This window comes from Eumetopias jubatus, unplaced genomic scaffold (assembly GCF_037043125.1).
Source record: "Eumetopias jubatus isolate StellerSeaLion01/CBP00866 unplaced genomic scaffold, mEumJub1_p1.0 scaffold_2, whole genome shotgun sequence".
NCBI lineage: Eukaryota > Metazoa > Chordata > Mammalia > Carnivora > Otariidae > Eumetopias > Eumetopias jubatus.
Window position 1 is genome coordinate 115,709,426 of NW_028274808.1, and position 24,524 is coordinate 115,733,949.

A 24,524-nucleotide genomic window follows, 5' to 3' on the forward strand; every position below is an offset into this window, starting at 1 on the left:
TCATATATTAATTATTATTTGGGGGTATTAGTATTTGAGGCTTAAAAAACTTTTTTTAAACAACTGTAGAACATTTCCTTCATCACAGAAAGTTCTGTATCAGTGTTCCTCTGGAAGGATCTGATCTGGATCTGAAATGATCCAACTTTTTGGTTGTGTTCACAGTAAGTATGGGAGGTAATTTACCTACAATTTAGAGTATACAGTGTAATATTAATAAGTTATGTAGAAAAAAAATACTTAAAACCCAACTTATTTTTGTCTTCTCTACCATCCTTGTATAGTATAAAGAACAATAGGCAGTCAGAAGTCCTGGAGTCTAGTGCCTGCTTTAAAAAATTATATACCTGTGACTGTGGCATAGTGACTGACTTCCAGCCTCAGGTGGCTGATTAATAAACTGGGGAAAATAATGTCTACCTTGAGTACCCACAGGACTCTGTGAGCCTTAGATAAGTTGAAATCTGTGAAAATACTTTATAAAAAATAGTAATAATTCAGTGTGAGCACATTAGATAAGGAAAGAAGACTTAGATTCTTAGTAGTTTCAAGTCTCAAACCAAACAAATTCCCAGGATAGTTAAAAATAAATAAATAAACTTGCATTATCATTGGGGGAATCCATCATCAATAATCTACCAGAGAATGCCAGATGATTTAGATATAGATAAAACTTTCTGATTGTCAAAGAACAGGGAATACATACCCTGGAAATTTAAGTTTGACTTCAAGCCCTAGAAAGGAGTCTAGATGGTATTGGTTCAATAGCACCATATTCCATACTACTTTATTTTATCTATCTTTTCATATATATGAGCCAAGTGTTTACATTTCTTTGTATCTGCCACAGTACCTAGCATAATTGTTTTCATATATGAGAATGCAGTAATACTGATTGCTTTGTTTTAGGAACAATCTTTTGCTTAAAGTTTACTGGTTCACAATTTCAGAATGTAATTTTTTTTCTGTTTAAGATATCCTAAAGAGTTGCTCCGTGAATCACTCTTTATCTTATAGATTTATAATTTTCATCTCTTGATTATTGTTCCGTAAAGGTGGTTATGGAAGTAAAGGTAGATTTTGTTCTTAGAAGGTGTTTCCCCATAATTCTGAAAAGATAGAAGATGGGGAATACTGTTAAAGAAGGAGAGCTGTTTAGTACTGCTTTTGCTTTTACTATATATATTTTTTTGTTTATGTGAAACCCTTTCCCATTCTACTGAATTTCCTATTCTATTGAATTTACCCTGATTTAGCATAAAGCATCATTTTTTTCGTTGTTGAAGGAGATAATGGTCTTTTGAAAATGAGTGGCACAATGGAACAATGCAAATCTTGTGGAGCATTTTCTTGATTTTCAGGAATTTTCTTTGGTAGCAAACTTTGTTATACTATATGTAGCTAAGAGGATGATAGTTAAGTCAGACAGACAAAGTAGAATTTGGAAAATAGAAGAATTTGGAAAATAGAAGAAACAGAATTGATATAAGAAAATTTGAAATTTTATGAACTGAAAGTAGCTGTCATGGGACTGAGGAATATTGATTCTGAGAGCCAACAGGAGGGTAAATGCTTTAGCCTTCTTAGACTATGCCTCACCTTTATTGAGTCTACCCCAACCTGTAAAACATGTACAGTTCCCAGTGCTTAGGGTTCCCTTCTCCTTACCTTCCACTCCTGCACTCCTTATTCCAGAGTGTGTGAATCTTTTGTTAGATGGCTTCATAAGACCTCAGCCCTTTGGGTTGTTAAAATACATTTTTTATTACAAAAGTTTCTGGACTGTAATAAATGATCATTGTAATTCCTATACTGATGTCTGATACATCCTCTGCCAGGTGTTTTAGATCCATTAACTAATCTTCACCTAAACCTAAAGGTTTAAAGAGATATATAACTACCAGATCACAAAGTCTAGAGTTTCAAGAAAATATGTGAAAGTATCTACCACTGCTAAACAACAACAAAAACCTGCTAGTTTTTAAGCATTCTTTCTTGAGTGGCTAGATATTTATTTCCCTAATGCAGAGAGTCATTATGAGGCATCAGACTAATGGTCAACGTGTATTTTATAGAGGTAACTTAAATGTAAACATATTTCTGACTTAAGGCAAACAAAAAATACAATATGCTCATAAGAAACTAGATTAAGAAAGTCAACTAGAAGGGACTCCCTTTTATAATAACAATAATAATTGTATTATTTAAAATATAATGAAAATAACAATTTTTATAATACATAAAATAAGTAAAAATAGAAACTAAAAATATTAATAGGGGAGACAATGTGCAATATGTAAATAAATATACATTTGACAGAAGATTCATCCAGAGTTTATAAGAAATATTTCCTTTTTTTAATCTTTTACATTCGTATACTTTTACAGCTATTTAAGCCATAATTTCCTACTTTTTAAAATCAAGTTAATGAGCTCCCGGCCTTTGTTTTTCCTTTTGATAGTTGTAATTTTCATATTACTAGACCATCTGTAAAGATGTCCTGAAATGCTAAATATCACTATTCTTTCTTGCTATAGCTAGGGGGCAGTATTTACTCAGCTGACTCTTGGTAGACTACCACTAGGCCAAATAAAGCAAAATAATACAATGATCTAGAGAAAATAACTAAAGCATGTATGATTTTTTTTTCATTGGATTTCAGTTTCCATCTTTAAGTCAATAAAAGCTAATGATATTTCTAATTTAATAAGACTAATTTTGTATATTTTTTATATTTGCAATAAAATATTTCATTATTTAATTGCTATTTTTTAAATTAAAATCTGAACCAGCCTAGTATTCAAAATTATCTTATACTGCTGTCTTTCTCATATATTAGACTGCATTATGAAGATGTACCAATATCCTAAGAAATTATTTAAGATTAAAATATCAGTTAAAATTTTAAAAGGAAGAAATAAAGAAAGAATAAATAACAGGCACTACTATTTCACAGAGTATATTAACTATTTATTTACCTGACTTTAGTTGGTAAGAGATGACTGGTGCTGGTGAGCACCTAGGAGTTATTATGTATTAAAGAAATGTTTTCAACTTGAATTACTACTTTTCAAATATTAGAATATGCTTCATTTCACTTTTTTCTAATAACTTTTTATAATTGTTGTCAAAGTATAAGTATATAATTCAGAATTTTAAATTTGGTGTTGTTTAAATACTTTCCACTATTTAATATGAAGGATATATAAAACCCAAGGAAGATTAGCTAATTTCTCATTATTTCATATTTATTGAAAACTTCTCAAGAAAGTATATAATCTCATATTTGGATCTTTTAATCTATCCTTTCAGTTATCTTCATTATATATTTTGTTCTTTCTTTCAACAAATATTTGAGTGCCTATTATGTGCTGCCCTTTTTCCTAGGCCATGGGTATGTCAATGAAAAACAAACAAACACAAAATCTCTGCCCCCATTGAATTTATATTCTAGTGGGGGATAGACAATAAAAAAGATAAATATACTATGTGATATGTTGGGTAGTGGTAAGTACTACAGAGGGAAAAAAAACTAAAGTAGGGACATGAATGTAAAGTACTCAGATGTAGAGGAATTTGAATTTTTTAATAACAGAGTCAGGCGAAGGGATTGGGGGGATGGGTTAAATAAGGGATGGGGGTTAAGGAGAGCACGTGTTGTGATGAACACCAGGTGATGCATGGAAGTGTTGAATCACTATATTGTACACCTGAAACTAATATAACACTGTTAACTAACTGGAATTAAAAATTTGAGGGAGAGGAGAGAAAGGGTGGGGAGGAGGAAGGGAGGGAGGGAGGGAGGAAGGAGAACAGAAAAGGAAGGGGAAGGGAAGGGATGGGAAGGGAAGGGAGGAAGAAAAGAGAAAGGAACGAAGTCAGGGAAAGCCTCATGGAAAAAGTGACTTCAATAAATGCCTTAAGGAACTAAGGAAAAGAGCAATTGAAGCAGAAGCAATAGCAAGTGCTAAAGCCCTGAGGTGTAAGCATGCCAGGGATGTTGAAAGAGCAGCCAGGAGACCGATGTGACTGGAGCTCAATGAACAAGGAGATGAGAGTCAAATAGGACCAGATTTTACATCAAACCAGATTTCATAGTTAAGACTTCAGCTTTTACAGTGTTAGAAAGCCACTGGATACTGTTGACCAGAGGAATGATATGTTCTGATCTAAACATTTTAACAAGATCATTCTGGCTGCTATGGTAAGAGAAACCCAAGGAAGAACAAAGATGGAATTTAAAAAGGTTAGTCATGCACTATTATAATAATCTAGGCAAGAGTGTCTTGAATCAGGAAATTAGTGGTAGGGGTGGTAACCAGTTTTTACATTCTGGAATAATTTTGAAGGTAGAGGCAGCAGGATTGCTAGTGGCAAATGTACAATGTAGGAGAAAGAGAAGTTAAGAATGATTCCAGAATTTTTTACCTGAGCAATTAGAAGAACAGAGTTGCTCTTTACTAAGATTTGGAAGACTATACTTGGAGCACAAATTTTTGAAGTAGTCTCAGGAGCTAGTTTGGGACATGTTATGTATATCTGTTAGACATACAAGTGGAAATGTCAAGCTGGCATTTAGGCATGTAGTTTGGATTTCAGGGGAGAGGTCTGGGATAGAGCTATAAAAATGGGGGAGTCCTCACACTGTATATAATCATTTGGAGAAAAGTAGAAGAGGAAAAGTCCAAGGACTGAAAATAAGGGATGCCAATATTTAAGTCAGGGAGATGAAGAAGAACCAACAAAGGAGATGGAGCAACAATCAGAAGGGTCAAGAAAAGTAGATGAATGTGGTATCTTGGAAGTCAAATTGGAGAGGTGGGTTGAGAAGGTAAGAGTAGTTAACTATGGTAAACCCTGATGATTGCTAAAGAAGAATTGAGAAGGAGAATTGGCTATTAGATTTAGCAACAGGGCAATCTTTTATGATGAAGGTAAGAGCAGTTTTGGTGGTGAGGTGGAGGCAAGAACCTAAATGGAATGAATTGAGAGAATATGTAATGAACATCTACTGCCCTTAATGAACTGTAAGCTCCTTACAGGACCTATGTTTTGTTCACTGCTGTATCCTATCCATCAGGCAGAGAGTGAATTCTCCCTTACTCTGTCTTCTATTAATATTACTAATAGAAGTATTACTTCTGTTCTGTTTAGACCTCCAGCAAATTGCATAAGGCCCACTCACATAGGGAGAACAATCTGCTTTATTAAGTCTACTGATTCACATGTTGATCTTATCCAGAAACACCCTCAAAGACACAACCAGAATAGTGTTTAACTAAGAACTGGACACCCCATATCAGTCAAGTTGAACATAAAATCAACCATTACAAGAACCATTTACTTTTTTGGTGATTATTGATATGGTTGCCTTTAAATCTACCATTTGCTCTTTTTATTCTCTTTGTCTCATCAATTCTTTGTTTTCCTTTTCCTTTTTATCTGTCTTCTTTTAATTCATTGGATTTTTTTTCTGTGATTTCATTTTCTCTCCTTTGTTGACATGTTAGCTATGACTCTGTTGTGTTTTCTTATTGATTTCCTTAGAATTTATACAGTGGTCTTCAAACAGGCAGTTTTGCCTCCCAGGGGTTTTTGGCAATGTCTAAAGACATTTTTGACAAAACTGGGTGAATACTACTGGTATCTAGTGGGTGGAGGCTGGATTGCTGCAATAATCTGAAAATGCAAAGGACATTCCCAACCAAAAGTTATCTAACCTAAAATGTGAATAGTGATGAAGAAAATCTGGTTTATATTATAATTCTTTAACTTACCACCATTTGCTTTCAAGTTATATTATACCACTTCACAGATAGTACAAATACTTTATAATATATACTTCCATTTTCCCCTCCCAGTATTTGTGTTATAGTTGTCCTAAATTTTATTTCTACATGTTATAAAACCCCACAATAAATTACTATTTTTGCTTTAAAGAAATTACTATTTTTAAAGATTTTTTAAAAATAAAAGTCTTATATTCAACCACATACACATTTACAATCCTGTATGTCTCTTCATTCTGTGTAGATCTAGATTTCCATCTGGTATCATTTCCTTTCTGCCTGGAAGACTTCTTCAGTATTTCTTGTAGTATAGGACTGCTGGTGACGAATTTTTTCAGTTTCCATGTGTGTGAAAGAGTCTTTATTTTACCTTTTGTCTTCAAAAGATATTTTTGCTGAGCATACAATTCTACATAGATTTTTTTTAATACTTTAAAAATGTTACTACACTGTCATTTATTGGGCACTGACAAAACATTTTTTGAGAAGAATCTTCTCATTGATGCTCTTACATAATGTGTGTGTGTGTGTGTGTGTGTGTGTGTGTGTGTGTTTCCCTAGCTATGCTGTATAAGATTTTTCTCTTTACCACTGATTTTGAGGAATTTGAATATGATGTGCCTTAGTGTGGTTTTCTTCATGGGTTTTGTGTTTGGGCAACTTGAGATTATTGGATCCTATTAGTTTTTAGTTTTCACCAAATTTGGAAAATGTTCAAGCTATTATTTCTTCAAATATTTTTTCTGTCCCCTTTCATATTTTCTCTCTCTCATTTTGTATCTCTAATAACATATATATTTAGCTGATTGAAGTTGCTCACAGATGCTCAGGGCTGTTTTTTGGTTTTTTGTTTGTTTGTTTGTTTGTTTTTGTCCTTTTCCTTTGTTTCATTTTGGGTACTTTCTATTTCATTGTTTTCAAGTTCACTAATTTTTTCATCTGCAGTGTCTGATCTGCTCTTAAATCCCATCCAGTATATTTTTTTTATCTCAAACATCCTACTTTTCATCTCTAAAAGTTTGATTTTTTTGGTTTTTTTTTTTTTGGCATCTGCCATGTCTCTACTTAACATGAACCTCCTTAGCTTTTTGAACATATGAAATACAGTTATAAAAAGTATCTTAACATCATTGCCTGGTATTACAAACATGTCAGTTCTGTGTGCATTTTGATTGAATTATTTTTCTCCTCATTATGGATCACTTTTTTCTGCTACTTTTTACTACTGGTATTTTTTTTTATTAGATTCCAGACATTATGAATTTTACCTTGTTGAATATTGGATATTTTTATATTCTTATAAATATTCTTGAGCTTTATTTTGGGATGTAACTAACTAACATTGAAACAATTTGATCCTTTCAGGGGCTCCTGGGTGGCTCAGTTGGTTAAGCGACTGCCTTCAACTCAGGTCATGATCCTGGAGTCATCGAGTCCCCCATCAGGCTCCCTGCTCAGCAGGGAGTCTGCTTCTCCCTCTGACCCTACTGCCTCTCATGATCGCTCTCTCTCTCTCTCTTATTCTCTCTCTCAAATAAATAAATACAAATCTTTGAAAAAAAAAGAAACAATTTGATCCTTTCAAAGCCTGCTTCTAAGGTTTATTAAGTAAGACCACAGCAGCATAATTTGGAAGCATAATTTTGCTAATATTACTAAGGCAATACTCTTTTGAGTGCTCTACCCAATTATTTGTTTATTATAGGTTTTTTGTTTGTTTATTAGTTTGTTTTTTTATTCTGACTGTTGGTAAGATGAACTATTCCTGCCTTTGTGTGAGCCTGGCAAGTTTTCCCTCTGATCTTTTGAAGTGATTCCTTCCCTACTTTGTGTAGTTTCCTCATACAATGCCCTCTTCACTCTGTGGGAAAACAGATTGTTAGCTTGTTACTGAAGTAATTCAGTTAAGATTCCTAATGGCAAATAATTGGCTTTGATCAGGAGGGTAGAGGTATTGTAATATAATTTATGTCATGTCCTTTAAAGAAAGGAAAACTAAAAAATAGTGATGAAACATATATTTACTATTTTTAAACTTAAATTAAGCAGAAGAGTTTGGATTTTGTTATATTTTATTGTTTTCTACAATCCATACTCTTTACAGTAAAGTCACATACCTATGTACTTTTCAGTTTTCCCTTTTATAATGTCACTTGAAAGAACTGTCTATGTGTCAATGTATATAAATGATCTTGTGGAGAGCAATGAGCTTTATTTCACATACAGTACTTAGATTTTAAGGTACTGTATAATTATACCTAGGGTTCTTGACCAGCATTTTGATGGCATAAATACTCAGTAGTGTGCTATGCAAAGACATGTGCAACTCTACTCATAAATTCATAATTGATAAATGCTGAAAGAGTATTTAAACCCTAAAGGTAGTACAGAAATCTTTGTCTAATGGTAGACTGCATTGATACCCAAAATGAAATAAAATTAGAGCTTTTTCAGGTTTTTCTATAAATTATTATTGATTTTTGATACCTGCTACTGACAAAGGAGATTTTACTCTACTTTTAGAAATTAGGAATGATTTCTCACTTTTAAAATGTCAAAAAATTAATTGAAAGTATGTGTACAAGTGTGTGTGTGTGTGTGTCTGTGTGTGTCTGTGTGTGTGTGTGTGTATTTATTTTCATTCCTAGACAGTAAACTTAGGAAAATAAATTTGTCATTCAGCTGAAGACCCATTTCATTTCAGGATCTCATTACTTTTATTCTGTTATGAAGTTTCCTATTAATTTAGAGGGTGGTAATAGAAAGCATATGCTTCATAGTACCTTTTTATGAGACATTTTGGACATTTTTCAAATACCATCTTATCAATTCTCCAAAAATACTAAAGGTAATTCCATACTGATAAGGACCATTAAAATCCCAGAAATATTTTTGTAAAAATCTGAAAGTATACCCTTGGAATTGGCTTGCTAATATTGTGTTTAGGTTAGACATCGTCTTGAGCATTTTCTTTGATGAAATGAAGACATTCTGTGGAATAATCCTTGGCAAGAGCATCATCTGCAGCATTTGTAAGAGATAATATTATTTAAAAGAGTATTTGTGGTAATAATTATAATTATTGACATTCACTTTATTTTAATCAGTGGAGTAGACCAAAGCATCGAATATTTTTTACATTCAGTTTATTAGTAATCATTGTAATTATATTTTATTTCTTCTTTATCCATCCCTGGAACCCCTTTCCTCTTCCACCCATAGCTCTATGCCATCCCTTGGTTTCTCACCATGTTTACTCGTAAGTATCATTTTCCCTTTTCTTTCAATATCGTATTAGTAAAAGGACAGCTCCATTCTTCCTCAGTATATTATAGTTACAGTGATATTAAACATATAATTACATAAACATCCTTATGTAATTCTAATGTAATAGAGTTGGGTAGGGAGAAATTTGAATTGTTTTGACTGATGAATATCAAAAAGAGTATTGCATAGGATGAGTGTTGCATGGTGATGTATAGGATGCCTATCTTACATGTCATGACATTCATACAATCTCTGCCCTCTAATGAAAAAGAAATTAACATTAACTATAGTACTTACATAGAGTTTTTTGGAAGGCAACTTTTACAAACCAAGTGAGACTCAATTTTTAGAGATCCTCTAATAACTAATACTTTTGCTATTTTCAAAATGGAATTCCTCTAGAAATAGATTATGTGGATATATAATAGTTTAATCGATTACAGGTATTAATATGGTGAACATTCTGCTTAAATGCGTACAAATGACAAATGGAATACTATATTTAGAGTAGTTCTGTATGCATTGGCCTGGAAGGATATCCACAATATCATTAAGTGTAAAAACTAAAGTTGCAAAAAATGGGATAAAATTTTTATGGGAACTTAATAAAGCAATTATTTAGAATGCATAATAAAAATGTAACAATACTCAACCTAAAACAGGACTAAATTTCATCTAGGTAAATAAATTTATGAGAACAGTGTAACAAGAAAATTCTAGGAAAAAATATAATGAAACAACTATACCAGGATTGATGATGGAGGTTAGAAAATGTCATCTATTTGACCAATCTGATTATCAAATTTTAAAGATGCCTTAGGAAGCAATAAATATTGTATGAAAACAGTTCAATAAACATTTTATGAAGCCAAAACCAAAAATAGTGTTTATAAAAATTTTATAAAACCGAATAAACATTTTATAAAAACAGTTTGGTAGTATTTGTTCTTCAACAGTTTTGACCATAAGGCATTTGTCATATGTCTAGTAAAACAGTTTGTTATTGTTTTAATTTATTTTGTTTATTTTAATTAATATATTTATATTTTGTTATTTTACAGATGTATTTCCACTGCACAAAATTTTCCACCTCTGGGATACCTTACTCCTTGGGAATTCTTCTTTCCCATTCTGTATTGGAGTAGCAATTCTCCAGCAGCTACGGGACCGGCTTTTGGCTAATGGCTTTAATGAGTGCATTCTTCTCTTCTCTGATTTACCAGGTACAGATATAAATGAATAGAATCACTAAATGAAATGTAATTATAAGATAAAGAGGCAGTCTTATAGCAATTTGCAAAAATAATCATCCAAGATTTCAAAATCTCTTCTTGAGCCTTGACTTCTTTCTCTGGATTCTCTCTCGCTCATATACTGCCACATCTGCTGTTCCAGCATTGTAGGTACAAACTTGGGTCATACTAGATGGCTGTGGTTTACTTTCAAGTCAGTGATGCCACCAAAAGGGTAAAAGAACTGGGGGCAGTAACATATTTGCCTTCAATCTTGGGACAGGCCTGTTTATCTTCAGCTGATAGAGTCAATAGGCTACTTGGTTAGGTGTTTAAGAATCTATATTTTCACAAAGATGTAATCCACATGGAACTTTGCTCTCTCCTATCCATAGCTGCTTACTAACCATTTGACAGTTTGAGGAAAGGAAATGCTGTGCCCTTGGGAGGGCACATAACAGTCCTAGGAAATTCCATGTCATACAGTGTGGGATAGTAAGTTAAGCTATATATTATATTCACAAGTGAAGAGTTTGTAAATCTAGGTGTTAAAAGCTAAGTGTGGAAATAGGAAATACAACCACAGTCTAAGCTTTGCTGCTGTGGTTGCAAAGATGAAAGTAATGTGATTACCTAAGATATAACAATCTGTGGAACTAAAAAACTAAACTATATTTTTGCAGAAACCAAAATTTTTTTCAGGTAGAAAAATTCTACTTTCTTCAAACAGCATTTCATTAGTTCCAGCCCTTCTGCTGAGTTTATTGTTGTTCATAGTTTTAGGCAGGTACAAGTGACTGCTGATAATAAATGCACTTAAAGTTATCCAAGAGATAAATTTGCCTAAAAAACAACAAAAGAATGGAGGGCGTGTGATGTAATGAGCACTGGGTATTATATAAGACTGGTGAATCACTGACCTCTCTCTTGAAACTAATAATACATTATATGTTAATTAATTGAATTTAAATTTTAAAAAACGATTAAAAAATAAATAAATCCTCAAAATAAAGGGTACCTTAAGATTACATATTTATTAAGCACTCTCAAGAGAAATAAGAAAACTGCTACCTCCCTTGACTTTTATCTTTAGTTGATGATCTATATTTGGTACTTCACTGTCTGTTGTTGAAAATCCTCATCCTTTTGGGAAAATAATAACAAAAATGCTTGGAATAATAACAAAAATGCTTGGATTTATTTAAAATTTCTCCTTCCTTCTTTCTCCCTAATTCAAAGTATCACCGTCATCTAACTTATCAAACTTGTTATTTTTTTATATGAACAAATAATAGTTCAGTTCTTATATTATTTGTTTCTGGGAGATTCCTCTTGAAAATCAAATTATCTGTTTTTTTTTTCTTTTGGCATTGAATAGTAATAAAGAAGCTGGTTTCACAAACTAGGAACACTGTCTGTACCCTGCGATGTTTTGCTCTCATTCCCAACTTAAACAGAGGATGATTAATTAGGGTCAGTTCTAAAATAAAATCAGAAATGCTGATTGTGCATTTTGAAATCAAGCAAATTTAATGCCTTTCCAATTTCATACATAAATGTTCCGTTAAATACTGATGAAAGAATCTGTTGTCAGATTGTATAGGCATATTAACAGTAACTCTGCTTGTCCATTAAAATAAAATTATTACTTCTCAAATCAGAAAGTAAGAATACATTTGTTAGGACTGACTCGTTGAAAAGGTAAACTCTACCTACTTTGAAAATAGGATGCCTTCTATTGATGTGAATTGCCTTGATCCTTAGTGCCATTATTCTGGCTCATCATTTGCTTGGTTACTGTATATAATTCCTGTTGGGGAAGAAAGAAATTATAATAAAAATATGACTTAAAAAAAACAGAAGGGGTCTAAACATAGACCTTGCCCTAAAGTATACCCATGTTTTATTTTTAATCAAAGGACATTTATTTGGGATGTATTTCCTAAGTAGATCTAAAAAGATGTTGAGCTTCCTAACTGTACTTGATGCTTGAAGGAACTGGAAGTGATCATGGGAAGTCCTAAGAAGTGAATCCAGATTAATACACACAAACACACTGAACGTGCCTTTTCTAAGCAAAAGTTACGTGACATAAGCTTGAAACATATTTAAAAGAAACAATCTTTTTAAGTCTACAGAAAAAGGATTGGCTAATTTCACTTTAGTTCTTGAGACAAAATTTGTAGATAAAGACAGGATAGGATCAAACATTGATCTGAACTCACTAAATATGTTGTACTTTACTGAAATCCCCATTCAACTGAGTTTAAAAGCATAAGCAAACAGCAAATTTAACTAAATTCTTTGCTGAAGCAGATTGCTTCAGAACATCTATTGACAGTAACACAATGGAAACACCACCCAGTTGGTAACATTATGAACAAAACAGGGTTGCATTTTTTTTTTTTTTAGCTGTCCTTTCTAGTTGTTTCTTTCTACAAAGAGACGCTCAGTAGCTCTAGTTGTTAAGAGCATGGACTGTGGAACCAGATCACCTGGGTTTCAGATCCTGGCTCTGCCAGTTATAGCTGTGTGACCTTAGGGTCATGACCTAACCTCCTTGTTTCCTTAACTCTGATTACATGAGAATGATAATAGTACCTACCTCATAGGTTGTTGTGTTAAATAAATATATCTAAACAACCTAGAGCAGTACTGGCACAAAGCAAAACGATGTAAGTGATTATTTTTATTAATGTTATCATCATTATTATGCTTTTTTTCACTTTTCCATTCTATCATGACAGGCTTTCCTATTGGTGGTATAAATGCAGCAATCACCCCATTTGGCTCTTTCTATAAATTATTAAGGTAGATATCAATCATATAGATCTCCTTGTTAGCAAAAACAATTGAGGAATTACATAAGAAGTCAAGTAAGCCTTCTATGTTGAGTATATATTATGACTAAGAAGAATATTTCCTTTCATTGCTCAGAGACAGTGTAGTATAGTATATAGACAGCACAGGCTTTGCAGTCAAGACAGATAAGGGTTTAAGTCCTAGCTCCACCACACACTGCCTGTGTGACCTGGGAAACTTTCAGTGCAGTGCTCCTGCTGTAAGAGCTGTCTGTAGATAACATAGATGTAGGTTCACATCCCAGTTCTGGCACATTAATTTCTGCTTTAGTGTTATGACGAGCACTAAAGATAATATACATAACATACCTGACACAAAATCCAGTACTGAGTACACAGTATGTGTAACTATTCTTTTAAAGTATATGTAGCATTTAATATTTTAAAAATTTAAAAATACATAAAGAACATGTAACATTCAATCTCTATAAGTTCCCTCTCCTTTCTCCCTCCTTTCCATCACTTTATACTAACTCTTTAATTCTTGAAGAGAGAACATAGCAAAAAGATACTACTTTTGCCAATAATTATTCCCAAATTCTATTCCCTTGTAATAGATTATATAGTGGGATGTTACCTTCTGAGGAAGTACGAATGATGCTAGAAAATGTTGCTAAAAGTTCTTGACATGTATTGCTGTGTGTGTCATTGTAGTACTAGGGGAGATAAATATGAAAGCAGTACATTTGACATTTCTTATACAGTCTAAAAATAGCGGCAAGGTATTTTTAGAAGAAATACTGAGTTTTTCATAGTGCCATCCAATACTGGATATTGGCCACTGGTGTTTCCAAGGTTACTGCCTTTTAAGCTCAACTACAGGATGATGTCTGTCATACTTCATTCTATCCTATCTGATATTGTTCCACTATAGTGTCCATCTGAATTGAACTAAGAAGTGTGAAAGGAGCACAAAACAAGGACAAATCATCCAGAAATATTATATAGATAAATGATGGTGTCAGTAAAGTTAAACCCCAGTAAATGTGGGCTTGTGAAAAATACCATGTTTAGAACAAAAAGGGAAGGCAAGAGTAGACTTACTTTTGGGAAACATTCAATAATATTGATCTATGAGACTTAGCAACTTTGCTTTAATGTTTTTGAGCTGTGAAGCATGTAAAGTGGATGAGTTGGTTGTCAGGAAATTTTGACCACTTTTCTGTGAGACATTAAGATAAGTTAAGTCATTCATTCAACACATGTCTAATGAAAACAGTTATATGACAGACACAGTTTTATGCACTGAGGTCATAAACATAAGGATAAGACAGTACCAGCCCCATAGGAGGATGAGGAAAAAGCACTGGAGGTTTAGAACGTAGCATAAGGATGACACAGAAGTGTGCAACTGCATGACCATCTAACTTTAAGTAGGATACTAATAGAGTGTAGGATGACAGATAAAGATATTGGAGTGAATGGACTAGGGTAATAGCACTGATGATGGTAATAAAAATTGATGAAATAGAGTACTGATTATGGGACCCTATATGATATGCTGAGGAATTTTGGATTTATTCCATATGCAATTGGAAAGTGTTAAACAGAAAAATGACATGATTAGATTTATATTTTAGAAAAATGATTCTGGATGTAGCATGCAAAATGGATTGGACACTTCTAAAATGCTATGTTTCCAAAGAATGAAAAGAGAGCAAGTGGCCCGAGATAAGTTCAAGAATATGGTAAAAGAGTACCTATTGATCTTTACCACAATAATTTACATGGCAAAGTCCTGAGAGAATTTTCAGATGCTATCTCTCTTTAGCACCTACAAAATCTTAGTAAATTGGTCTCTCACTGCACATTTCTTATGTTTTAGAATCCTCTTTTCTCCCTCCCACACTGTTGGTGGGAATGCAAAAAAAAAAAAAAAAAAAAGAATCCTCTTTTCTAGTAATAACATTCTATCTGTGTGTTCCTTGGACTACAGATGATACTCATTACAAACAATGTTAAAATGTGAATCTGTGAGTTACTCAAGATTATTGGGTCTTGAATCTGTGCTTCTCTACCCACTATAATATACTTCATCTCAGTATGTTAAATGGTAATAGCAGTTCTATCAGCCTGAGGATGTCAGGGAGTACTGTCCTTATGATTTACCTTGTAAAGAATGCTCCATAGTAAGCATATTTTATTCCATTCATCTTGTTTTCTGTTAGTAAGATAAGCAACTTTATAGTTGTTTGTTCAGCAGTGAGAGTTCTATATTATTGTTGAGATGTTTTCATGTCTTAGAACATCAGTACTTAGAATACTTCTCACTTTCTTCTTATAAATAATTTGTGTCAAAAATATCTGTGGTTGAGATAGGTAGATTAATAGGTTGCAGATCACCCTTATGGTTTTGGATGTTAATAAAATTATTCAAATGTTCTAAAATTTTTAATAGATAATAAATGATGCTACGTAATTGAACAAATGGAATATAACTCCATACCTAGCCTCTCCATTCTAGTCCAACTGAAAATTTTACACAAAAAAACTTTATAGGAAAAGAAGATACAAAGACCTTGTGCTTCGCTTCCTCTTTTTGTTTGTTTCTCTCAATATTTAAACATATTTTTTAATTGATATAAGATTTATAGACAGTGAAATGTATAGGTGTCAATTGTACAATTCATTACATCTTGACAGTAATAAATATCTATGTAAACAACACCCTATTCAAGATATAGAATATTTGAATCACCCTAGAAAATTCCTTCATGTCACTCCCCTGTCAATCTCTACTCCCCCGTTAGCAACCACTGTTCTATTAATGTGTATGAGTTTTATCTGTTCTTGGCCTTTCTGTTTTCTCAAATGTGTCTTTTGATAAATTGATACTTTTGATTTTAATAAAGTTTATCAGTTTTTTTCTTTTATGGTTATATTGTCAGGGGATGGACTGAGCTCAAGCAGGCTGATAGCTAGCTGTTGTAGTAGCCAATTAAGAAAACAAGCCAAAATTAAACAGTCAAATCTATATGCAAGAAGCTAAACAGAAGAAAGGACCAACTCCTCCATGTTTTATTTTTCCACATGGAATAGTGGAGGGTCAGGTGGATCAGCACAGACCTGGAGGTCTAACTACCAAGGGAGCCTGGAGCAAAATGTTCCTGCAGTCTAATGGACCTGGAGGCCCGGGAAGGGTGGAGTGGAAACAGATTGGAGTAGACAAGTATTTAGTACTCAATTAGAGTGGAGGAAATATCTTCAAGTTCATCTTCCTCTGATAAAGAAGTCTTTGAAAGGTATCTGAAGAAGACCTCTGCCAAAGGCAACTGATAAAAGACATCTGTGTTGGGGCCTAGACTAGGAATGTAGATATGTGTAATAGCATGGTCAACCAGGGAGATCTGAGTCCTTGACAGCAACTGCCTTCAGAGACTACAGTGCATTGGTACAGTGTGCTGTACCAAGTCTGGTGTGAGAGGGCAGCCTTCTCTCATGAGGCCTCCAGGTAAAGCATTTATAATTGCCTATGGTTGAGCCTAAAAAATCATTTACGGATTTTTATCCAGAAGCCAGAATCCTCAAATAGTGTACCCTCCCTAAGAAATGTTTACCTAGTTTACCTACTCCAAAATCATTAAGATATTCTAAGTTTTCTTCCAGAAGCTTATTTTAATTTTCATGTTTTGGTCTATGATTCAGTTGAATTCATTGTGTGGTATGATTTTGATATGGAGGTTCATTTATTGTCTCATATATTTATTCAGTTTGTTCAGTTCCTTTTGTTGAAAAGGCTTTCCTTTCCCCATTAAATTGCCTGAGTTTTCGTCAAAAAAATCTGCAACAAAGCTGGTGTTAGTTTGATTAAGATTGCCTTATAGGATTCTATATCTATAGATCAGATTGATAAAACTGCAATTGCAGATAAAACTGCATTTGCAGTTTTATCAATATTGAACCTTTCAATCCATGAACATGGTACATCTCCATTTATTTAGGTCTTCTTTAATTTCTCTCAGCAATGCTTGCAGTTTTAAGTGTGATATTTTGCTTATTTTTTTATTAAACATATTCCTAGGTATTTTATGCTTTTCATTCTATTGTACATCAAATTTTTAAATTTATTATCCAATTATGTCACTAATATATGGAAATTCAGTTGAGTTTTGAACCATGATAGCCTTCAAACTTGCTAAATTCATTTACTAGTTCTAATAGTTTTGTAGATTCCTTAGGTTTTTTTCTAAATGTAAAAAACCGTATTGTCTGAGAAAAAAGACAGTTGTATTTCTTCCTTTCCCATTTTTATGCCTTCCTTTTATTTTTCTTGCTTCATTGCACTGACTAGGACCTTCAGTCCACATTGAATAGAATTGATGAAAACACATCCTTGTCTTGGTTCACTCTTAGGAGGGGGAAAAAAAGCATTTGATGTTTCACCATTAAGCTTTATGTTAGCTGTAGATTTTTTATAAATGCCCTTTATCAGATTGAGGAAGTTCCTTTCTTTTCCTAGTTTGTTGAGAGTTTTTATGATCAATGAGTATTGAATTTTTGTCACATTTTTTTCAGCATTTATCATGTTAATCATATAGTGTTCCTCCCTTATCTCTTAATCTGAAGAATTGCATTAATTAATAGTCCATTTTGTTAAACCAACCTCAAATTTCCAGGTATGACAGAATAAGAACTATATATTTGGTTTCTTCCCCCACTTCCTGACAATAGTTCTTAAAACACTTGTAATTACCTGAATGACAGAGATGCTAGGAGCATCTTTTATTCTAATATTTGGTCCTTGACTTTGGTTCCTGACTCAAAGGTCCTAAATCCCTTGGACTTTCCTAGGTGATAGGGCAGCTGTTTATTTTAATGAGATAAATCTTTGTGGGCTCCTAGAGAACTTCAGGATAAGAGCTGGTAATCAGAAAGACCAAGCCATGATTAGAAACTTGGAACTTTCAGCCCTATCCCCTATCCTCCTAGGACAGGAGAGGAGCTGGAAATTGAGTTAGTAATCACTCGTGCCTATGTGATGAAGCCTTTATAAAAATACCTAAAGAGTTCAGAGAGATTCTTGGTTGGTGAACATATCCACTTGCTGGGAGGTTCACCTCATCTTCACAAGGACAGAAGCTCCCACACTCAGGATCCTTCTGGATATTGCCCTATATGCCTCTTCATCTGGCTATTCATTTGTATCCTTTATAATAAACTGGTAAACTTAAGTAAAGTGTTTCCCTGAGTTCTGTGAGCTGTTATAGCAAATTAACCTGAGAAATGGATTGTGGGACCCACAATTTATAGTCAGTTGGTCAGAAGTATAGGTGACAATCTGGGACTTGTGACTGGCATCTGAAATGGAGGCAGTCTTGTGGGACTGAGCCCTTAACTTGTGGGGTCTGTGCAAATTCTGGGTAGTTACTGTTCAGTATTTAATTAAATTGTAGGACATTCAGCTGGTATCCAGAGAGTTGGGGAATTGGTTGTTGGTATAAGAGAAAATCCCTCACATTTGATATATCAGAAATATTGTGAATAGAGATAAACTTCTAAAAACTGAGTCTTCCAAAACTGAATCAGGGAGGAATAGAAAATCTGAACAGACCAGTTACTAGTAACAAAATTGAATTATTTGTCAAAAAACTACCAACAGAGGCACTCGGGTGGCTCAGTCGGTTAAGTGTCCGACTCTTGATTTTGGCGCAGGTCATGATCTCGGGGTCATGAGATTGAGCCCCATTCAGGCTCTGCACTAAGTGTAGAGCCTGCTTAAGATTCTCGCTCTCTCTCTCTCAAAACAAAAAACAAAACAAAACAAAACTACCAAGAAAAAAGTCCAGGACAAGGTGGATTCACAGGTGAATTCTACCAAACATTTTAAGAAGAATTAATACCTATTCTCCTCAAACTATCCCAAAAAATTAGAAGAGGAGGGAAAGCCTCCAAATACATTCTATAAGACCAGCATTACCTTGATACTAAAAGTAGACAAAGACACCACAAAAAAAAAAAAGAAAAAGAAAACTGCCTACTTATAGCCCTGATGAACATAGATGCAAAAATCCTCAACAAAATATTAACAAACCACAGTCGACAATATACTAAAAGGATCATTCACCACAATCAAGTAGGATTTATTTCAGGGATGCAGAGATGGTTTAGTATTCACAGATCAGTCAACATGATACATTAGCAAAATGGAGGATAAAAATCATCTGATCATCTCAATACATGCAGAAAAAGCATTTGACAAAATTCAACATCCATTCGTGATAAAAACTTTCAACAAAGTAGGTTTAGAGGGAACATACCTCAACATCATAAAGGCCATTTATGAAAAGCCTACAGCTAACATCATACTCAATGATGAAAAACAGAACTTTTCTTTTGATGTCAGGAACAAAACAAGGGTGTCCACTCTCACCACGTTTATTCAGCATAGTACTAGAAGTCCTAGAAACAGTAATCAGACAAGAGAAACAAATATAAGAGACATCTATATTGGTAAGGAAGAAGTTAAACAGTCACTATTTGCAGACATGATATTATACTCAGAAAACCCTAAAGACTCCACTGAAAAACTATTAGAAGTAATAAACGAATTCAGTAAAGTTGCAGGACACAAAATTAATACACAGAAATCCATTGTATCTCTATACACTAATAAGGAAGTAGCAGAAAGATTAAGAAAACAATCCCATTTACAATTGCACCAAAAAGAATAAAATACCTAGGAATAAACTTAACCAAGGAGGTGAAAGACCTGTACTCTGAAAATGATAAATATTGATTGAAGAAATTGAAGATGACACAAACAAATGGAAAAATAGTCCCTGCTCATGGATTGGAAGGATTAATATTGTTAAAATGTCCATACTACCCAAAGCAATCTACAGATTTAATGCAATCCCTATCAAAATACCAACAGCATTTTTCACAGAGCTAGGACAAATCATCCTAAAATTTGTATGCAACCACAAAAGACTTCAAATAGCCAAAGCAATCTTGAGAGAAAAGAACAAAGCCAGAGATATCACAATCCCAGATTTCAAGATATGCTACAAAGCTGTAGTAATCAAAACAGCATGGTACTGGCACAGAAATAGACATATAGATCAATTTAACAGAATAGAGAGCCCAGAAATGGGCTTATATGGTCAATTAATCTACAACAAAGGAGGCTAGAGTATACAATGGGAAAGCAGTCTTTTCAATAAATGGTGCTGGGAAAACTGGACTACTACATGCAAAAGAATAAAACTGGGTCACTTTGTTACACCATACACAAAAACAAACACAAAATAGATTAAAGACCTAAATGCACTGGGTGTTATACGCAAACAATGAATCATGGAACACTACATCAAAAACTAATGTTGTATGGTGATTAACATAACAGAATTAAAAAAAAAAAAAAGACCTAAATGTAAGACCTGAAACCATAAAATGCCTAGAAGGAAACATAGGCAATAATTTCTTTGATATAAGCCATAGAAATATTTTTTTTAGATTATGTCTCCTCAAGCAAGGGAAACAAAAGCAAAAAATGAACTATTGGGACTACAAAAAATAAAAAGCTTTTGCACATCAAAGGAAACCATCAACAAAACTGAAAGGCAACCTACTGAATGGGAGAAGATATTTACAAATGAAGTATCCAATAAGGGTTTGATATCCAAAGTATATAATGTTTATACAAAACAACACTGAAATAAAAAACAAATAATCTGACTAACAAATGGGCCAAGGACCTGAATTGACATTTTCTCCAAAGAAGACATACAGATAGCAAATAAATGCATGAAAAGATGCTCAACATCATTAATCATCAGGGAAATACAAATTAAAACCACAAGGAGATTATCACCTTGCACTGTCAGAATGGCTGCAATCAAAAAGACAGGCAATAACAAGTGTTGGCAAGGATATAGAGAAAAAGGATCCCTAGTGTCGTGCTGGTAGGAATGTAAATTGGCACAGCCAATGTGGAAAACAGTATGGAAGTTCCTCAAAAAATTAAAAATAGAAATACCATATGATCAGTAATTCCACTACTGAGTATTACCCAAAGAAATTGAAAACATTAATTTGAAAAGATATGGGTAGGGAATGAAGGAGGGAGGGAGGGAGGGAAAGAAAGAAAGAAAAAGAAAATTAAAAAATATTGTGAATAGACAGTTTACACTTAGAGTATACCCTTGTGTATTAGTTTCCTATTGCTCCTGTAAAAGACTACCACAAACAACACAAATTTATGATTTATACACTGGAGATCAGAAGTTAAAAATCAGTCTGGGCAAAAGTAAAGGTGTTGTGAGGGCTTGTTCCTTATAGAGGCTCTGAAGGGAAAAATCCATTTCCTCTTTGCCAACCTCTCGAGTCCACATGTATTCTTTTGTCTGTGGCCCCTTCATCTTTAACACCCACTGCATAATGTTGTCACATCTCTTTCTATTTCCTTCCTCTAAACTCATGCTCCTTCTTATAAGTTTACTTGTGATTATATTGGATCCTCCTGGATAATTCATGATGATCTGCCCATCTCAAGATCCTTATTCACATTTCAAGGTTCTTTTGCCTATAGTGGAACATATTCATAGGTTCTGAGTCTTAGGATGTATATATCCTTGGGGGTCCTTATTCAACCTACCACCCTTAAGTAGTATTTTGTTAAGGACCTATGTCTATGTTCATGAGAAATACTGGGTTTTAATTTTCATATATTTTTCTCAGATTTTTGTATCAGAGTTATACTGGGTTATGTCAGGTTTACTTAAGGTTATAGTCTTAAAACAAGTGGGAGTATTCCCTCTTTTTCTGTCTTCAGAATGAATTTGTGCAAGATTGTTAGAAATTCTTTAAATATTTTATAAATTTCACCAATGAAACCATCTCCATCTGTAGTTTTCTTTGTGGGAAAATTAACTTCTTTAGGGGCACCTGGGTGGCTCATTCATTCAGTGTCTGCCTTCAGCTCAGGTCATGATCCCAGGGTCCTGGGATCGAGCCCTACGTCGGGCTCCCTGCTCCGCGGGAAGCCTGCTTCTCCCTCTCCCACTCCCCCTGCTTGTGTTCCCTCTCTCACTGTGTCTCTCTCTGTCAAATAAATAAATAAAATCTTAAAAAAAAAAAAAGTTAACTTCTTTAAAGATATGTGACCGCATGGTTGTCCTATTTCTTCTTGTGTCAAGTTATGTTTGTGGTAAACTATGCTTTCCAAGGAATTTATCTATTTTATTTGCTTTCAAATTTGCTGGTATTTAATTGTTCATAATATCATATTGTTATGGTTTTACTGTCTGATATATCTGTAGTAATGTCTCCTTTCATTCCATATACTTATAATTTGCTCTTCTTTATCTTGATCATTCTGCTGGGGTTTATCAATGGCACTAATATTTTCCTTGTTAATTTAACTTAACTTTTATACTTTTATTATTGTTTTTCTGGGTTTTTTTCTTTCTTTCTTTCTTTTTTTTTTTTTGTCTTAACTCTTCTGTCATCTGTCTTCTTTAGGTTTAATGTGCCCTCTCTTTCTTGCTACTTAAAGACCAAAATTAGAGTACTGATTTTATAACTTTCATCTTTTCTAATGTAACTGCCCCTAAGTACTTCTTTTGAGGCATACAACAAATTTTGTTATACTGTCTTTTCATTATTATTGCTTTAAGAATAATTACTGATTTCCCTTGTAGGTTTTTTTGGTCAAAATTTCAATTTTGTTGTTGAAACTTTATGTGACACCTATTACCTATCTTGTTAAATGTTTCATGTGCACATTAAAATCATGTTTATTTAAATTTTTTGAGTGTAGTGCTTTATAAATGTCAAATAAGTCAACAATAATGTTTGGGTCTTCTTTACCCTAACTAGGCTTTTCCTCTCTTTGTTCTATAAATTCCTGGAGGGAAGTATTAAACTCTCTAGCTATTATTACAGATTTATCTATTTCAACCTTAATTCTATCAGTTTTTGCTTTTATATTTTAAAGCTCTCTTATGAAATGCATATACACTTAGGATTTTTATGTCATCTTGATGGATGAACTTTTTATCATTATGAAATGTGCCTCTTTATCTCAGTAATATTTCCTGTCTTAGAGTCTGTTTTGTGTGGTATTAATATAATCACATGAACTTTCTCATGCTTTGTTCTTACATAGTATTTTTTCTGTATTTTATTTTCAACCCATCTGTGACTTTAAGTATTTAAATTTAGAAATATTTAAAATATATACTTATATTCTGTTACTTTAAATTTAACTATTTTATATTTAAAATATTTTAAAGGTATTACTTTCAGACATATAGTTGTCTAGACATATAGTTAGACATAATTGAGGCATACAATTATTTGCTGTGTTTATTCAGTCTTAAATTTTACTCCTTTTTTTTTTTAAAGATTTTTATTTATTCATTTGCGGGAGAGACAGAGAGAGAACAAGCAGGGGGAGAGGCAGAGGGAGAGGGAGAAGCAGACTCCCTGCTGAGCAAGGAGCCCGATGCAGGACTCGATCCCAGGACCCTGGGATCATGACATGAACCGAAGGCAGACGCTTACCCATCTGAGCCACCCAGGCACCCAAATTTTACTCCTTTTAAATAGAGTGTTTAGTCCACTTGTCTTTAATATGGTTGGGCATATCTCTAATTGTCCCATTTGCTTGTGTTTCTCCTCTTCCTTTTCTGACTTCTTTATGTTAACTAAATAATTTTGACATTTCATCTTAATACCTTTGTTGACTTTTTATTTTGCATTTTAAATTGCTTTTGGTTATTGCTATAGGGACTATGATCTGTGTCCTTGACCTACCATGGTTTACACAGAGTTAACATTGTACAGTTTTATAGAAAATGTAAAAACTTTGCAATAGTGTGATTCCATTTACTTTCCATATTTTCTGGTGTTGTTTTAATATATTTTACATCTACATTTGTAATAAACTTCACGATAAACTGTTGTTACTCTGATTTTAAATAGCTAGTTACTTTTTAACCATATTAAAAGAAGCTAAAAGATCATTTTTTTGTATTTTACCACCATATTTTTCCATTATCAGTGCTCTTCATTCCTTCTTGTAGATTTGTATTTCCTCTATTTTTGGTTTTTAGCAGATTGACTGTGTTGTCCTCAATATAGTTCTTTTTTTTTTATCTTGCTTTTAAGACCTTTCAGTAAATTTCTACCTCAAATAATGTATTTTTCTGTTCTAGTATTTCAATTTTTTTATTGTTTGCAATTCTCTGTCCATTCACTTTATAGTATTTTCCTTTAAGTCATTGAACATATTTATAGTAATTACTTTAAAGTCTTATCTAATAATTCCGATTCTGAATCATCTTATAGGTCCATTTGCATGAACTTCTATTTCTTGATTATAGATCATATTTTTCTGCTTTGCATATGTAGTTATTGTTTATTATACAGTG

The 24,524-nt window shown here is 33.3% G+C and overlaps 1 protein-coding gene across 2 annotated transcripts in view; it reads left to right on the forward strand.

Moving 5' to 3' along the window:
* The window catches only part of TBCK (TBC1 domain containing kinase), a 235,859-nt gene that overhangs the window by 113,367 nt on the left and 97,968 nt on the right, over window positions 1–24,524 (forward strand). For both annotated transcript variants that reach the window (XM_028121310.2, XM_028121311.1), the window contains exons 21-22: window positions 9,012–9,048; window positions 10,118–10,279. In XM_028121310.2, coding sequence (XP_027977111.1) covers window positions 9,012–9,048; window positions 10,118–10,279 — 199 coding nt within the window. The remainder of the gene's footprint in view (window positions 1–9,011; window positions 9,049–10,117; window positions 10,280–24,524) is intronic.